The 18882-nt window shown below is 39.2% G+C and overlaps 1 protein-coding gene across 1 annotated transcript in view; it reads left to right on the forward strand.

Annotated features, from left to right (window-relative positions):
* The window catches only part of grik3 (glutamate ionotropic receptor kainate type subunit 3), an 88898-nt gene extending 70564 nt beyond the window's left edge, over positions 1-18334 (forward strand). The window contains exons 11-16 of the mRNA XM_054620857.1: positions 2565-2788; positions 6828-6946; positions 13537-13754; positions 16695-16920; positions 17175-17425; positions 18116-18334. Of these exons, the coding sequence (XP_054476832.1) occupies positions 2565-2788; positions 6828-6946; positions 13537-13754; positions 16695-16920; positions 17175-17425; positions 18116-18310 (1233 nt within the window). The 3' untranslated portion in view covers positions 18311-18334. The remainder of the gene's footprint in view (positions 1-2564; positions 2789-6827; positions 6947-13536; positions 13755-16694; positions 16921-17174; positions 17426-18115) is intronic.
* Positions 18335-18882: the final 548 nt, after the last annotated feature.

Consider the following 18882-nt stretch of genomic DNA (forward strand, 5'->3'; position numbering starts at 1 on the left):
CGCTGCTTATGCAAAGCAACAGTGTCTTGATTGCATTGCATATGCTTCATCATTATCCCCTTGTGTAGTATGATATCAGACTGCATTCCATAAGAGGCATGTCTACAATGTTGTGCTCAGAAGTGTCACGCTGTGCATTCATTTATCACCATGGGTCTTGGAAATGCACGTTCAACTGGCGATTCAGACCTTTTTGCATTCCCTCGGCATCCGTGTAGCAAAAATTGCGCTCCGTTATCTGTGGCAACCATTGCATAGTTCAGCGAAGTCTGTTTCTGCAATTGCACCACATTCCACTGAAGCAAAATCTGCTCTGAAACGTTTGAGAAAGAAGAAAGGGAGCAACACAGGATCCCTATATGCAAGTTCTATACAATCATTGTGATTGCAAGCTGTAAAATACATATACAGACCGTATAGCACAGTGTGTCAATGTTTGCTAAGAGATAAAAAGCCTTGGTTGTAAGCAGTATGTAATTACTGTGTGTTTGGCACTGTAGCAAATGCACTAATGTCCTCTTCTGTTTATCAATTCAGAAAAACACAGAATAAGAAACAGCCCACTGTAATAATGCTCAGGCACTGTATGTTCAGGGTATAGTCAATGGATTGGAGAGGCACGGATCGTGTACGTTGTAACTATTTCATCAGGTGAGGAGGTCCGGAGGGAGAACACCACTAAGCCCACCATCTGCAAACCCAGATAACACAGAGCCATGTGGCACGCAGCAGGGCACTATCAGGTAATCTTGATTGTGCCCAGTTTGTGTGCCTAAGCGGCGGGCAGAACAAGGACATGCGGCATGTATATTAGCGTACCGTAGGGATGTTTGGAATCGCATGCTGGTTGATCTTCCGGCTGAGTGGCAGGTTGGTTCAAAGCTGCAGTTGGCAGCAGAGAACAGAGGGACCAGTATGTGATGTACAAATTTGAATAGTTTAAAGGAGACAGCAGATGCACTGCAGGATGCATCGGTTTTTCCCCATCTTTCCATCTCTTCAGAGGCCACCGTGTATTTAGCTACCACGGTGCTGACCACAGGAGTGCACAGTCCGCAGTGCCTGACACAAAGTGTAAATGTTTTCTTTTTGACCTTTGTTTACTGCTATGTGGTAGTTATCATTTGAATCTGGGGGAGGAGTTGTTTAAGCCACAGGGGAAAGTTAAACGTATGGTAAGAACAGCCTTTAAGTAGTTTTAAGGTGTTAAAAAACAAATAAGATGCCATCCAGTACAACTCATCACAAGAAGTATGCAGGACACAGCTCCATCATTCAGCTCCATGTCTTTTCTTCTTAGTAAAGTTATGTGTGCTTCTGGAACCAGCAGATTCAGCTCCTGTGGAATCAGGTCTAATGGTTTTGACCCCAAGAAAAACATGAGATCTCATTTTATTTGGTGAAAACGCTGTACAGTTCTTGCCGCTCAGTATGTAGGAGGAAAAGAAAGCCTCCCTTTGTGAGCTGTGCCGTTTCTTGGAGGAAAGAGCTATCCGAGCGTGAACCCAGCAGCTGGTTTCATTAACCTCCTGTCCAGCCGGGTTGCAAGGGAGTTGTGGGGGCCGCAAATTTAAATGGTAACCTTCTGAATATGCAGTCATACACATATAATAGTGACGGCAACTTATTTGTCATGCTCAGCCTTGTCCATTGCATAATGCTGCAGGAGTCATATGTCATTCTATTGACACAAGATAATGGCTTCATAGATGGAACTGCATCTAATACATGGGAGCGCTGCGAATGGCATCATCAAAGAGACAGAAATATATTTCACATTCACATTGTACATTCGACAGAGTATGCCACTGGGATATGTTATCATGTGTATCCAAACTTTAGTTGAAAGACAAACCATATGTAGCCCTGTTGTATCTACCCAATAAATAATTGACAGTATCAATGATACAGCATGATGAAGAGTCTACAGTGGATGTGTGAGACAGTGCTTGGACATAGCTTGGACATTTTTTGAGTTTGCATAATAACATGCTCATAGTGACAATGCTAGCATGCAGTATACATAGTTTAAACTCCTTCACCTTCTCTTTTTAGCATGTTAGGATGTTAATGTTGGCTAATTAGCACTAAAAGAAAAGCTGACGCTGATGGAAATGCCATTTGTTTTGACGGTATTTGGCCATAAACCAAAGTCTTGGAAAAAAATGAATTTGAATCTGATCGTGCTGCTAGATGACAAGTAACAGAAGTTAACAAAATTCCTCCTGAGGGAGACATGAATGTCTGTACCAAACTTCATGAGACATTTTACTCAAAGCAACAAAGGTCAATCTCTTGTTTGGACTAGAGGAAAAGTCATGGGCTCACCAAAGTCATTAGAATTCATATTCTAGGGATTTACAACTACTGCCAAACCAATTTCCATTGGTGCGATACAGTATTTCAATCCGGACCAAAGTGGTGGACCAACAGACAGACATTGTGAACTTTAGAGCAACGCTGCAAGCTTTGCCCAAAAAAAAAAAAAACACAAAAAAAACGACCAATATTAAAATAGGAATCAGAGCAATTCTCTATGTTTTTTCTGTGTTTTTCCGCTACAGAGAGCAGACTTGGCAGTGGCTCCTCTCACCATCACCTACATGCGTGAAAAGGTAATCGACTTCTCCAAGCCCTTCATGAGCATGGGCATCAGCATACTGTATCGCAAACCCAATGCCACCAACAACGGCTTCTTCTCCTTCCTGAACCCCATGACTCCTGACATCTGGGTCTACATCCTCTTGGCCTACCTGGGTGTTAGCTGTGTCCTCTTTGTCATTGCCAGGTAAGTCCACAAGTTGCATGCTGTTTGTCCTATCCATCATTCATACATTTCTCCTTGAGGTCTCTGAACAGACATAGCAATTTACTCTGATATCATCGTAGGCTGAGATTCGAGTGAACCAGCAGGTTTCTAATACTGTGTTAGATGCCGGGTAGTGATGAAGGCAGTTATGTCTGCATGGGCTCTCTGCAGCCAAGCTGTGGGGAGGAGGAATAAAAATAAAAACTTAGAGTTGCAAAGTCCCATTCAGTGTGCAATGTCTCGTTTCCTGTGTTGTCTTGGCAATGCAGCTTTTTGATGCACTTTAAAATGATCGTTTAAAATAAAGAAATACTTGCTGAAGCAAAAACAAAAATTATAACGTAATGATCATATTCAGCAGTACAACGAGAAAATACATACACACCTGATGGGAAATTGCATCAGTGGAAGCTATTTATAGTTGATCATTAGCATTCACATAAAAAAATGTAATTCCTGGCAGTTATAACTCGTAGAATTATTATGGTTGGAGATCTCTTTATTGGCTGAAAAGTTGATTGGCTGAAAAGTATCTCACTTGAATATGTTTTTTTCATGAATATGATGAATACCCTGTTAGTATCATTGTGAGTATTTCCTGCTGCTCTTCATGCAAAATGGTGCTTGAGGAAGTTCTAGAAAAGCGGGAACCGAAAGGCGTTCGGGGGCTTGAGAGCAAACAGCTGCACTCTTCTATCCTCATTCGTTGTTGTGAGAGTGGCTTCACATAAGTACAAAATCATCTTAAATTGTTGCATTAGTTTTTTTATTGGAGTCCAGCCTAGAAAGCTGGAGAGCTGCTGCATCCCTAAAAATGCATAGCGTGAGCATAAAACGGACAGCGGTGAACAATAAGTAGGTCACTTTAAATGCTGGACAGAGATGTCAAGGCATTACCAACAATGTTTGGCAGAAAGCACTTTGGCTTTCAAAAGCAATGCTGCTACATAATAATTATGCTGCAATGTACCCTTCCAAAGGTACGTTTTAGTCTGAAGCTAGAGATGAAAGGCGTGTAAAATAAGTCAGCCTATATTTTTAAAACCAAAGATAATTTAAAAGGACGTAAAGCAGGAATATATTTCGCCTCTTTCATTCGACCCATAACTCAAAACCTGGAGAAGCACATCTGAAAAATGATTAGAAGATTTCTGTAACGTGTTGACGTGGAAGAACATTTGAGGTCCGCTAAGTGTGTAATGGTTAAGGTTTTCCATGTATATACTTATCTCTCATAGTAACTCAGGGACCTGGTTTCAGCTTCTGTCTTCGCTAGTACAGATGTTAAATAACTCTTTCTCTTAGTGATGGAATTATGATTTTACCACCATTTCCAATAGCGACAACAAAAAATATTCAAAGGTCACAGTGTTTTACTGTATAAAAGGGAGCAAAATTAAAAGCAATTAGACTTGTATAGTTGTAGAAAGTCTAGCTTTTATAATGAAAGCAAAACAACATCAAATCTCTTTTTGGATCCAAGTATGTTGCTATGAGATTTCAAAATGGCTGAAAGAGCAACACTTAGTGTTTCCATAATCCATGCGACTTATTTTTAGGATATCTCATTGGTTATTTACATCTTGCCACTGGACATACTACTACTACTGATGGGGAATAGCTACATATGAAATAATGAATATGGGACAGAAAAATGACAGTGTTATTGGGGTCTAAAAATAAATTGAGACTGCATATGATTGGATGACATAACCTGTTGCTACATAAGGCTTAAGTAGGTGCACATTCAATATAATATTTGGCTTTTTGTAATGTTTGGACACCTAGCTGTTTCCAGATCCCCTCCTCTAGTGTATGTGTGGGCTGCACTCTTGGCAGACAGCTAATAGGGTTGTTTAGCAGGCAGTTTCGTGTAGGGTCGTTCAGTCTAAAGCGAGCTTATGGCTGTGCTTACCGACACAGCCTTTTTAGAAATTAGCAGAGAACCGGGGATATTGACTCACCACTAGTAAATTGTCTGTGTAGAAATTCCACTCAAAATCGTGAAAAAGAACATTGCCCTTTTCTTCATCTATTGCCTGCTTAAGTCAGAAAGCCTCTCATATTTCCCTGCCTCTTCACTATCACATATTATTTGACCATGGCTTTCCATTTAACATTAAAGTCAAACAAAATGAGACTGAAGGAATTAATTGGAATGGTGGGGAGAACCATTTGTACAACAGCTGCCCAAGGCTTCTCTGATGTCTGCAAATGTTATTCAGGGGACATGAATGTTAAGAGAAACACTTTGAGATGAAAACACTAGAGAGTGTATTTAATTTTAATGCACAATAAATTAAACTTAGGTATGACAACATTTACACAAATCCCCATATTATTGTCCATCAGTTAAAATGTCTGCTTGCTTAACAAGGATGAGGAATACTTTGGCTGGAAATTTCTATTTTTGAGGCGTTAATGATTAACCATCCAGTCCTGTTCAGCGTCTGATTAAAATAGACTGCTGACAAGATGGAAAATATATCTGCAGCATGTAATTAGATTATAGTGTATCTAACTCTTGAACAATATACATTTCAGTCAATTAAATCTTTCCAGAGAATTCTAACCACTCAGTTGAGGATTCACCATCATGGGTTCCAGTGTTGTGGACCATTTAAGTTACTTATCTGTTTTTTCAAGATTTTTTATCAAAGTAACAGATATGACACATATTGGGGAGATTCAATCTGGAGTCTAAATGATCCAAATGTAGAGTAAAGAGGCAAAAAAGGATTTCACATTATTTGAATACATTTTAAAAAGGGGGGAAAGTAGTGACATTTATAATGTTTCATCTCAGAATCTGCCTCTCAAAATGGCTTGTGCAATGAAAGGCTTGCAGCAGGTGTTCAACTAAATGGCAGAGATATGGAAAGATGCATGCTTTATGATTTCAGTGGAGTCATAATGCCTCACATTTACATGTTTTTTATAGATTTTATAGTCTCTGAAAAATGTGATTTCTGAGCCCCTGTTGGTCACCTTTAGTACAAAGCATACATATACTGAATAAGAAATAGATATGGCGGTTTGAGCTGAGGCAAAATCATGACCAGATGATTTAAAAATGTTTTGATGTGACATTTGATAATAGTTTCTACCCTCATAAAAGCAGTGAAACTACTGGACATAAACAACTCAAAATGTATGGTTGTGTGATTCCTCTGTTCCCAACATATTGTGAAAAGTAAAGTCACATGAGCAATGGATCAAGAGACTGTTTGCTTTAAAAGCTGTTGCACATAGTGATAAACCCACAGAAAACTGTCACACAACTCTACACTTCCCCACACTATTATGGAGCTTTTTAATGCCAGCACATTATTTTGGTATATATGGCCTGCAGCTTAAATGCTCGGGTTCACCATAACTGCTCTCATGAGTTTTGTTTAGAGCAGAAGAGGGCAGTTTTTCTGATTGAAAAAGCTCTTATCACACATCTGAATGCTGATTGCCCAGCCCCAAACGGCAGACAAACAAAATTAGCAACTAACTAATGAACACATAGCGGAGCACGTAGCAGCTAAAGAGACGGATATTTGTCTTAGGAGTAGGTGGAGACCAAAACAGAGTGAATATTGGACGCGATCAGGTAGCCACAAACAGAAATCCAAACAAATGCTAGTATTGCTCTGTGTTTTCTGGATATATACATATCCAAATTGCAAACATGTTTGCCAAAACAGCATTATAGTGTTAGTCAAGGTTGTGTTTACTGCTTGTTCTGCTGCCGCCAAGTGGCCCAAAGAATCAGTTAATGCTTGTACTGCTCTGTAGGGCTGCTGCTCTACTGCAGTCGTCAATACGGTTGTTCCGGTTCTCCAAACCAAATGTGGAACTCTAAAATAGCTCTCAGAATAGCTCTCAAGCTGATATGATTCAGTTTTTGAGATTCTACGTGAGGAAGGAATGGTGTTCAAGAGGGATAAGACACATTTTCTTTTCTTTTTTCTTTTTTAGATCTCATAAATATAAAGGTTAAAAACTTTCCAACTTCCTCTCTCGTTCCCAGGTTCAGCCCATATGAATGGTATGACGCCCATCCTTGTAACCCTGGATCTGACGTGGTGGAGAACAACTTCACCCTCCTCAACAGCTTCTGGTTTGGAGTCGGTTCCTTAATGCAACAAGGTTTGGCGGCGCACACATCCTCTTCCCTGTCAGAAACAATACAGTCAAACCCCCCCTCCCCCCTTTCCCCATGCACTGCTAGCTCTCTCTCTTTCTCCCTCTTTAACTGACAAGCTCCATGATTTCCATTCCGTGACTGTTTCATAAGACATTTACCTGTCAAGAACAACTGCACAGCTCAGCCTTACATGACAAAGGAAGGCTGTTGTCACCTACCTGCTGTTTAAAAAGGTTAGAGTAGGTGCCAGGCACTTGTCAGAGATTGTCAGGAAAGGATGGAAAACATTGCAGCATTTATTTCCCCATAAGGCAGTTGCTGGCCCTGCTCAAGAGCTTTCTGAGTGTTGGGACGGAAAGGGTAAGTTGAGGAACCTTGTCTGACAAATGCCAGCTGTCAGCCATTGTAGAGTTGGCTGGTGTGATGTTTTCAGCGCTGTGCTAGAGACAATTCCTATGTCTCATGCTTAACTGTCCAACAAGTAGCCTACCAGTTAAATGTCATTGTGATTTAAGGGTGTTCCCCTACTGATTTTTGTTTCCAACCACCAATCGCTGGAAGCAGAATCGTCCGATCCGATCACTGATTACGGGTTTAATTTGGAGCCATTTCACTGCTCAACAAGCTATTCTGCTCCTCTGCTATTTGAATGTGTCGGTTTGTTCCTGTCCACTGTCACTGAATATTTCAACGTCCCTGACAAATCCTAAATAAATGTTTTTTTTGTCTATTAATTCTACCTTAAACAGTGTTTTCACTATAAGCTCTTCTTTCTAGAGCAGCACACTGCTCTGCTCTGCTCTTGTGTGTGCTGAGGTAGAGCAGAGAAAATGCTACAAACAGACTTGGTAGTGAATGTCATAGCCTAATACTTGTAGAATTAGATTGCTGAGGTGGCTGCGTAGGATTGTTTCCAACTTTTATGATTCTACGATTGCAATAACTCAAGAGCGTTGCAAAGTCCAAAAGACAGCATTTAAAAAAAGAAATTGATGGGATTATTTCCAAATTTAACATCGTGTTTCTATCTGATTAAGTATTTAGCGTCAATCCATATTTGTTGTCTTTTAGCCATTCCAAAACATTGAAACATTTTCACTGTGGTCAAAAAACTGTTTTTCAAACGTGGAGAAGAATCGGACAGATGGCAAAAATACTGCTCGCAGAGTTGGGCAGTAATTTTGCTTGTGTTTGTCCAGCTTTGTTACTCTAGCGATTTCAAGAGCAGGCGAGACAGCAGACAAATGAGTATTGAAAACATTTAAATTCAGAATCGATGCGACATCTCGTCGGCCGATAATAATCGCCAGTGGCCGATCAGAGCGCCTTTAGTCTCGTTTGATGCTGATGTATAACGCTGGAACCAGTTAGAACAAAATAAGAACTTTTTCATTCAGCATGAGAACCAACCATGTATCACCAAACCTCCCACTACAGATTTAATTCTACCGTTGCCTGAAAAACCAAAGCGATACAACAAGTTTTCCCTCGCTAGATGTCCCTTAAAGGGATAGGTAAGTAAATGAAGGCCCAGGAGTAAAATAATGAAGTCAACTGTGGAGGAAAAAAAGGCCCAAGTAATAAAATGCTTAACCTCAATGTAACAAGACAAATCAAGGAGGCTTAGTGAGACTCAACAGTGGATCTTTGCCCATAAGGATAGCAAACACATTCAGCAACTCATTAGGCACAGCAGCTCGGCAGCACTCTTGTGAAACTGCATAGCAGCTCTGCCAATTTGCCGGTGCAGGCAGAGGGCTGCGAGTGTAGCACCAGTGTGCCGGGAGGGAGAGGAGAGAGAGAGAGAGAGAGAGAGAGGAAATCAAAACAAAATGAGCTAGTTAGTAGCCTGTATTATTAAACTGAACTGGGAAGAATTCCCTATTATAATTTTTATCATGGCCCACAGTGTTGTCTGTCAATGCCTGAGCTCCACTGTTTCTCATATTTACAGTAGTTAACTGAAACTGCTGCCGCTAATCAGTTTTTATTCATAGTTACGTGAATAAAACATTTTCACATTTGGATATCGAAGTTAATATTCAGTTCATGTGTGCTCTCTATCAGGTTTATCTACATTCTGAATTGATATATGATGGATATATTTTTCATGTTGCATAACTGTTTCTACATGATTTTTTTTTAATTGAGTATTGTCAAAATGATCTGATTCAGGCTCTCCATGACATCTATTTGTGCTGCAGCACCTTGTAACACACGGCGGTATCTGCAGCGAGGTAGATTTTGTCTGTGTCACATTAACAGACATCCTCAACTTGTCTGCCAAACACAGTGACAGCAGCTGAGACGGAAGCCATTTCCTTGACATGCTTAAAATGCAAATGGACGTGTTTGAGGAGATGCACCAAAAAAAAAAAAAAAAACGAAAAAAAAATCTACCAGCTTGTCTGTGGGAGGGAGGTGTCATAGACAAGACAAAGAACGCAAAATATGAGGAGGTGCAAAAGCAAACACTCTGTGTACTTCTAATGCGTTCCTGGGGGTCTCAGTAGGCTGTTGCTCACAACAAACATATGTCTGATCATTTGCTGTAAATTGGTTTCCCCACATAAAATAATTTTAGAAAGCATGTTTGATGTATGAGTTGACTTATTCCCAATTCTCTCATTCTCACTGACATTATTCTTTGCTTTTCTGAAATATATTTCTACTTTAAATATTACCAAGATGCATAGTCTTAAGTCTAAAATACTGTATTCTTTATTTTGTTCTTTATATGAGATCTAATATGCTGACATGTTGTCTTTGTTTAAGAAACTGCAGTTGTAACTTTGCCCCTTCTTGAGATTCAGAACAAGATTTACTTGCAATGGAATAAACATTTCCATTCACAAGTGTTATTATTCAAAAGCAATTAACAGGTAAAAGCCTCAAGCTCTGAAAGGGAGTTATTGTGCAGTGACGCCACAGAGCGAATGCTAAGTGCAGGTAATCATTCTCATGGGAAAGCCTTGTTTTCTAATGTTAGAATGAGGCATTGCTAGTGGGCAGAAACACTCAAGAAAGCCGGGACATCATGTTTAGCATGATGCACTACTGAATCCATGGAGACCATGTTTTTTTCCCCACACTGAAAATTCAAAAAACATAATTAGAGACAAAACATTCTGCTAATTTATTCAAAATGAAAATAGTAGCGTCAGCCTGACATCTGATGATTTCATCTTACGACATGTATGCTGAAATATTAGTAGTGGCTATAGATATAGTGTATCCGGGTGTATACGGGGCGGCTGTGGCGTAGTGGAGAGCAAGGTAGTTCTCCAATCAGAGGGTCGGTGGTTCGATACCCAGCTTCGGCAGTCGATGTGTCTTTGGGCAAGACACTTAACCCCAAGTTGCTCCCGAAGGCTTGCCATTGGTGTGGACTAGATGTTGCATGAATGTTAGTTAGAGTCTGATGGTGGCACCTTGCATGGTAGCCTGTCATCAGTGTGTGAATGGGTGAATGATATGTAATATACTACTGACTGTAAGTCGCTTTGGATAAAAGTGTCTGCTAAATGACTGTAATGTAATGTAAATCCATTATACATTAACTCCCCTTTTGTGTATAGCATTCACAGATGCCGCAAGAAAGAACTCACACACAAGTAATTAATGAAATAGTGGAATTCAACCTCAGTCAGAATTACGTTTAGAAACACTGATAGTTTCCTTGAGTGCTGGTTAATTAAGCGTATTTCTGCAGTACAGAGACACTTTTGAACTAGACTGGAAACACAAAGCCTCACAACTTCCATGTTTACCTCGATATATAAATCGCAAGGCTTGATGATACAACAAATGTAAAAGGATTTTAAAAATGCAACAGCACAGTTTTTCTCTGACCTCCACTAAAATAATCTTAATATTTCAAAACTCAAGTCTACTTTTTAATGATTTTTTTTTTTTTGTAAAAGCACTTTTGAACCATTTCCTGGGGAACTAAGATTTTATAAATCATGGCAAACAAGAATAATAGGAGGTTTTGCATAGCCCTAACTATGAGTAAAAGTTAAAGTTAGCATACCTCATATTTTTGAATCTCACAAAATGTTTTGCTCCTGAGTAAACAGATAAGTTGGCAATAACAAAAGGCACAAAGGTTGTCCGTTACTGCTGGATGCTCAACTTTCGGGACTTGGAGTCCCGAAAGTGAGCTAATGTTTGCTACAGGCTGGACTAGCTTATGGAGCTAACATTAACTACTCAAAACTTGTCATCCATGTCCAAAAAATGTAATGTTATGTGCTATCCAATGCCTCTTAAGGTAAATACATATACTTAGGAAATACTTGTATTCACTTCACTGTGAGAGTTAGATGAGACGATCAACCTCCCATAACTGTTAAAGCTAAAGTATGGAGCCATGTTATTAGCTTAGCATAAAGACTGGCTCTTTCTATTGAGTGCTTCAGAGTCCTAAAATCGAAAATGAGTTAGCATTTTTGCATCTCCGGTTCACTCGACCCAAAGTCAGTGGATTTTTGGTAATATTCCTGAAATAATGTCTGTGGTAAACACAAGCTTAAGAGATTGTAATGTTCCTTATACAATGTAAAATACCTCTAAACATTTTGAAGCTTTTAGGTGTCTTAAAAATGTTAACAAGTAGCCTAACTAACGTTCGTCATTACAGCTTGTTTTGCATATTGTGTATACTCTCACTCGTGCGAATTCGGTGTAGTTTGATTTTGGGCTATCGAGGTGATTGTCACACTTAACAGACATTTTAAGTATCTTGAAATTGTGTTTTCCACAGAGCTTCTAATCTTAAAAATCCGAAAATCCAATAAAAAGATCCCATCGTCGGCTTTTTGTCTAGGGAACCAGTGCGATGCAAACTTCCAAAAATTGTCATCCAAGCAGAACTCAAAGAGACAGTAAAGTATTGCTGTTTACTAACGTAAAGCTCCCTTTGCAGGTCATTGTTCATCTATCATTTCATTCTACTTTTTCCTGCATCTTCATCAGTGATTTTGTGAAGCACTCTTAATTCCACTAGTATGGCATAATAAGGATTTGTTATTTTCAATTAAAAGTTTAAGCTTGAGCCTGGCCTCAAAATTAAAAATGTCTATTCTGCCATAACACAAATCCCACAATTTGACTTGCACCTTAGTGTTGTGACATAGTGTGTATAATCTCAGGGAGCCATTTATAATATCATGAGAATGAGCAGTGCAACAGTCAGTGAGATTGATGTGATGTTTTGGTTACTGAAATAGAATAAGTGTTATCTTCTCTGAACAAACATTTATATTACCTTGGTTTACAAGATATGAGTCCTTCCTCGAGGAAATGTATGGCATATTGACACCGTTTCATTTCTGAACTGGCACAATATGACTGATCTGCTTTTTGTATTTATTAGTTCTCTGATCCAGCGCCATATACTGCTCCCTGCTGACAACAGCACTTTATAGTGTGGAATTCAATTGAGTTACCCGTTGTTTCTCTTCATTTTTAGTGCAACAAGAGAAATGCATCTGGGTCTTCATGCTGTGAAGTCGTAGTGAATTAAGGGATGCTACTGTCTTCCCTTGTTTGTAACCATGTAGAGTCTTTGTCAAACCACAAAGGACAAATCCAATCAAATTTGGTAGAAGAGGTTAAAGAGCTGACCACCCTGCCCCCCTTCTGTGGGCTTGTTACTCTTTAGAATTGCCCTCATAAATCTTCTCGGTAAAGTAACAGTGCACAATGCACAAGGGTATTTTAAAGGTTGTCAGAGATGAGATATAAAGTAACTTTAACACCAGTCAGTGAGCCATTATAATCATAGTATTACTAAGCAGAGGACCACTCAAAGCCAAGGCTGATGCTGAAGTGAACTGTCAGTCTGGCTATGTACTATATCTTGATTTTTTCTTTTTCTGCTTTTAATACACACTGCAATGATTTGACGGCAAAATATATTAGTGTGTACATCTGGTAAACATGATGAGCTTTAATTTACATAAAAGGAAGATGAAAGGAAACCGTCTCCAATAAAGCAGTAGTTGTGTGAATTACTTATGATATGTCAACTGGTTCTTCAACACTCATTTCAGATAAAAGATTCAGTCCTAGACTAGGATACACTGCAAATGGTATTAATCAGTTAATCTTTCATGTTTTAGCAACAACTATTATGCAGCAAATACTCGACTCAAACTAAACCACACTAGAAATAATTAAATAAGGTGAAAGGGTAGATTGTTTTTACTCCCTCATTAAAAGCTATTGATTCACATTATATTTTCAGTAAAAACCCTTTCTTACTGATGTAAGTCAACAATATAAAATGATAGCCATCTGTCAGTTAGTTAGTTATTTCTCAGAAAGGGTATTGAACTTAATGTAGAAGCCTGAGGAAAACACAGTTTGCTCGTCTGATCTGCCCGTTCTGAATTGTTAGCTTGTTTTTTTTGGGCTAAACATGCCAATCTGGCTTTATTTTCAGTGGCACTGCCAAATACATTTGCAAGCTAATTAACAAAAACGCAGGCCATCATGTTTCTGCATTTGTTTAATTTGGTAACAGTGTTGGCAGGTACATTTTTTATAGATAATTGCTTCATAGTCTCTCACTTTGTGTTGCTTACAGGCTCAGAACTGATGCCGAAAGCCCTGTCGACCAGGATCATCGGTGGGATCTGGTGGTTCTTCACACTCATCATCATATCATCCTATACTGCTAATTTAGCAGCTTTTCTCACTGTGGAGAGAATGGAATCGCCTGTGGACTCGGCCGATGACATCGCCAAGCAGACCAAGATTGAGTATGGTGTGGTCAAGGATGGCGCAACCATGACTTTCTTCAAGGTATAGTAGGCACAATAAAGATTCTATGATGGGTTCAAACTACTTTATCATTTGGAAGTTTTTAATTTAAAGAGTCTGACACATTACTGAAGGTACTACGTAGAAATACGAACAAATATATGTCAACAGCAATAGAGTCTGTGAGATTGGTTCCAGTGTAAAAACAGTCATAGCGTAGCTGAAGCATGCCTAGTGCTCAGTAATAATAATGATATAAAATGTATGGGAAATTAGGCAAGATGCTGGTTCTAGTACATATATATATATATATATACACACACAGAGTTAGATCTGAATTCCCACAACAGAAGCAAATTCTTCAGCTTCTCCACTTCTTTACACTGTTTGATGTGTTCCCCCATAAAGATTTTTTTATTTCAAAGTTTCATCGTGCCTGCGGGGTCTTTGAATTTATTTTATTATTTGGAGCTTTGCTTTAGATGCTTCTGCTTCTGTGGTGCTGAATAACACATGTAACAGAGTTACGTTTTTTTCTGCGTAAGAAAATGAAAACACTGCACATTTCAATTGAAGGCAGTCCATAAGTTTATGAAATTCAATAGCAGGAAAGCTTAAAATTCTTCCAGGGCATCTGTCTGTCCTAGTTTTAATGCTGTAAAAATGTTGTAGTGGAACTCTTGAACACTGCATGCCTCATTGTTGAATCTGCAGAATTGTGTGTGTAGTGAATCCCCCAGCTTTGATGATTTTATTGGGTTCAGGGTTATTTCGGATACTATATAGATTTAAAGAAAAGTGATGTCATGGAATTGCAGCTACACTAATCACAATACTTTAAGATAACTAACTTTTTTGCATTGCATCACATGAATACGAAATGTTATGTAATGGCAATTAGCGCACCTGGATCCAACTCAACTCTTTGACACTCCTCTGAATATCCATGTGAAAGAAAGTTTAAGATCATTTTGTGTATTTGGATAAATCACAGTTGTGTTTGTAGCGTCAAAAATAGGAGAAACAGGTGTTTAATTACCTCATCAGAGATGCATGGCTCAAGTGCCCTCTGCTCCACCTTGCACTTCCAAAAAGGCCTAATTAAGTCAATTCAATGAGGCAGAGAGAAGCATGATGAATACTGAGGAGACCCTCAAGTAGATGAAGGCTTTGCAGATGAATGTAACTGGATGGATTTGGTCCTTAACTCAAGTTTCACTGACGTACTAAACTCTCAATTCTGCTCAATTCTTGCAATTCAAAAAACCCTATACATTAGTTATACGTCTGGAATATACATCCTGGTCCCAAAAGACTAAGACAGTATATTCTAACTTCTCCTAGATACATTCATTAATTCACCAGCAAACGTAAGTAATGGCTGACCAGAAACTTTGACAGCCAACATGAACACATTATCTACAGTACAACTCATGTTGTCAATGGCATTAAGATCCTGTTGAAACAAACATGTTGCTTTATAAATGTCATTAGAGGTTTGTAGCCACTTCTGGCCAGGAGGTTGTCATGTTACCCGAAAGCACACTCAAAGGAGCTGTTGTCTTGTTAGATTGCACATTGTATTGAGAACATTGAAGAGTGCACAGAAGCAAGCCAATTTCTTCTAACGAAAGTAGCTTTCACCTACTGTTGAAAAGTTGCACTGTTGCCCTAGCGAACTGGGTTTAACATGTAGTGTCAGCAGAGATAAGGGATCTTTAATAGTGCTGCAATTGATTTCTTAAGTAATCGAGTATTCTACCAATGATTCCACTAGAAAAAAATACTTTTACTTTGGCAAGGTGCAATAATACATTTACAAAAGAGAAACAAAGATGTACCAACTTTTTTTTTTTTTCCTTTTTAGAAAGATCTACATATTTATTGCTTTAATTGCATCGTTAGTATTCTAAAAACTATAGCCAAGTGCCATATTACATTCTAGGTTTTAAGAAAATGGACTAACAATTGACAACTGCTCTCGAAAATGTATTTCAACGATCCCAAAGTCAGTGTAAAGCATCAAAAATTCCAAATGTTAAACTTTCACCTTATTTTTTTTTCTTTTAAGGTGGTTTTTGCCTAAATCATACAAGTCATATTATAGGGAAATACATATTTTTAATTCAATTCTTTCTTTGTTAAAAGAAAAACTAAACCAATCATTGAAGCGTGCAGTTTTTTGATTACACATTGCTGTACTGTGTCATATGGTCAATCTTCCTTTCTGACCTCATCTACTCATCTGTAGCAACAAAGATGCCAACTTGGCAACACTTGTTATAAATCCTAATTGGTACTTCTAGGTTTTAATATCAGACTATCAGACCTTAGTTTTAAGCAAGCAGGACTGTGCTTCTACTTCAGCCACACATAATGGAGGGCTTTGTATAACAGCATCTTTCACAATTTGAAATGGCTCATAGTCTTTAGACAGTAATTATCTAGGATTAGACATGGCATAAATGTGACCTCGTACAAAATTGCATGAAATACCAGATAGCCTGATGCAAGACTAATGGAGAGTCATTCTATTATTGCTGCTATAGTAGCACTTATGAGAAAAGATGTGCACAAAGCTTCAATTTACTGTCCTTTAATCCCGAGACATCGAGATCAGCAGGAATAATCACTTTTTTTATCACTGGCTAAAATCTGTATTCCTCAAAACTGTAAGTGAAAAAACACTCTATGTGCCACATTTCCTATTCAAACACTCAAAAAAAAAAATCCCCACTAGTTATTCTGCCATTCATGAGGGCTACAGAGGTACCAGTGAGATTTCATGGTTAGAAGTATTTTCAGCTGTAACACCTTTGGCTGCAATGTTTCAAAGTAATTCTGTTCAAGCTCAAACTTTTTTGTTTCGAGCATTGTATATTTTTCAACCACTATTTCCTGCCTTGGAGCCATAGAGATTGCTCAATTAAGATTCAAAAGCACCTGTTTTTTCTTTAACTGGCTTTTTTCTGTCCCTTACAGAAATCTAAGGTTTCTACTTTCGAGAAGATGTGGGCCTTTATGAGCAGCAAGCCGAGCACATCACTGGTGAAGTCCATTGAGGATGGGATCCAGAGGGTGCTGAAGTCAGACTATGCCCTTATTATGGAGTCCACCACTATCGATTACATTACTAGGACGAACTGTAACCTGACACAGGTGGGAGGGATCATCGACAGCAAAGGCTATGGCATCGGCACTCCCCTCGGTAAGACCTGTGAATACATTTGAGACTAACTACTAAATAAAAAATAATAATAAACCTCTTTTGAATCTCATATGTTGCCTTTTGAAGGATGAGGGTGTGGGGATTTTTCAAGACAAGGCAGCAGCATAAGATGTTTTGGGTTTTTTTTAACCTACCAGTTAGACAGTATGCCAAAATGTGTTTATGAACCTTATTATCAAAGAATCCAGCTGGCATTTCAACCAAAGTAAAAACAGGCCTTATGTCGCTTCCAGGCTCCCCATACAGGGACAAAATCACCATAGCAATCCTAAGCATTTTGGAGGATGGGCGCCTACACATGCTGAAGGAGAAGTGGTGGAGTGGGAGCAGCTGCTTGGATGAAGAGCGTCACGAGACAGGCCCCATGGGTATCCAGAACCTGGGTGGTATATTCATTGTGCTGGCATCTGGTCTCGTGCTGTCTGTTTTTGTGGCGATTGCTGAATTCATCTACAAGATGAGGAAGACTGCGGAACATGATCAGGTATATGTCCCCATAAATCACATGCATAATGTGTTATTTTCTTTTATTTGATCTTTACTCTGTGGTTTAGAAAATTAGTCCAACATTAATTTAATTACACTCCGCTAGCATTTCTGTTTAAGAAGAAGTTGCTTACCAAGCCTTTTCTGTAATGATACTCATTCCACATAGCTAAACCAAAGACTCGCTCTGGCTTTTAGTTCAAACACGTTATAAAAGGATTTGCATGCCTTTGGCTAATCCCTAGGAGTACTTTGGCCATAACACCACAACATTTACTTATTTTTAACAGGCATAATTGCAAATTGGAGCATAGAGAATGAATCCATTATTAGTCATTTGAGTTGTCAGAATAGTATGAACCTTTTACTGTTGTAAATTACTAATTTGAGTGCATAGTTGCACGCATGCTCATGCACCACACATACACACATAGCAAGCGATAATGAACCGTGTGCAGGCTCCATGTGCTGGTGAGATTTGACATTGCTAACAGCCATGGACGCACATGCGCACATACACACACGAGCACTGACACGACATGAATGTTACGTTCTAATGCATGTTGTGCTCTTTAGACTGTCGACACACTACTGTCAGAACAATTTAAAGCTAAGGCATTTACCCCTCCCGTCCCTTTGCCCTCTTCTCCTTCTTCCTCCCCTCCCCGCATCCTCACTTCTCGCCCAGAGGTCTTTGTGCAGTGCCATGGTGGACGAGATCAGACTGTCGTTCACCTGCGAGAGGCGGGTGAAACACAAGCCTCAGCCTCCAGTCATGGTGAAGACGGATGCAGTGATCAACATGCACGCCTACAACGACCGACGACTCCCGGGAAAGGACCACATGAGCTGCAGCACTGGGATGACCCCCGTGTTTCCATGACATTGTGTTCCCCCCAGGGCAAGAACCTCCTGAGCAACGTGTCGGGGGCGATGCCAGAGACTAGAGACAATGGCATAGATGGGATGACCAGATTCATTATTAACCACAGTGACATGGGGACACTAACAAAACATGGGCAACTCAAAATGGCAGCATCAGCCACACAGGTATGACAACATCCACCACTGTATTCCAAAACCACAAGAGGTGCGAGTAATATTTGGGGGAGGTTCTGGGAAAACAGTACACCCCAAAAAATAATTTGTTTCAAGTCTGATGTTTACGTGCGCAACACAAAAACACAAGAAAATACACATTGTTCAAGAAATCCTTAATCAGTAAAAAGACAGAGAATCTTATTGGAAAATACGGAGTGAAGCGAGACGAAAAGGCTATGTTGAGAATGGCAATAAATGACAGATATTCATGGAGGACAATAAAGAGTTGTTTTCATTAGAGATCAGTTTTGCCATACATTGAAATTATGATATCAAGTTATCACCTTTATCCTTTTAAGTTACACAAACTCCTGAATGGCCTCTCACGGCAGAAAATAATGTTACCTCAAACAT

Source organism: Anoplopoma fimbria, chromosome 20 (genome assembly GCF_027596085.1).
Source record: "Anoplopoma fimbria isolate UVic2021 breed Golden Eagle Sablefish chromosome 20, Afim_UVic_2022, whole genome shotgun sequence".
Classification (NCBI taxonomy): Eukaryota; Metazoa; Chordata; class Actinopteri; order Perciformes; family Anoplopomatidae; genus Anoplopoma; species Anoplopoma fimbria.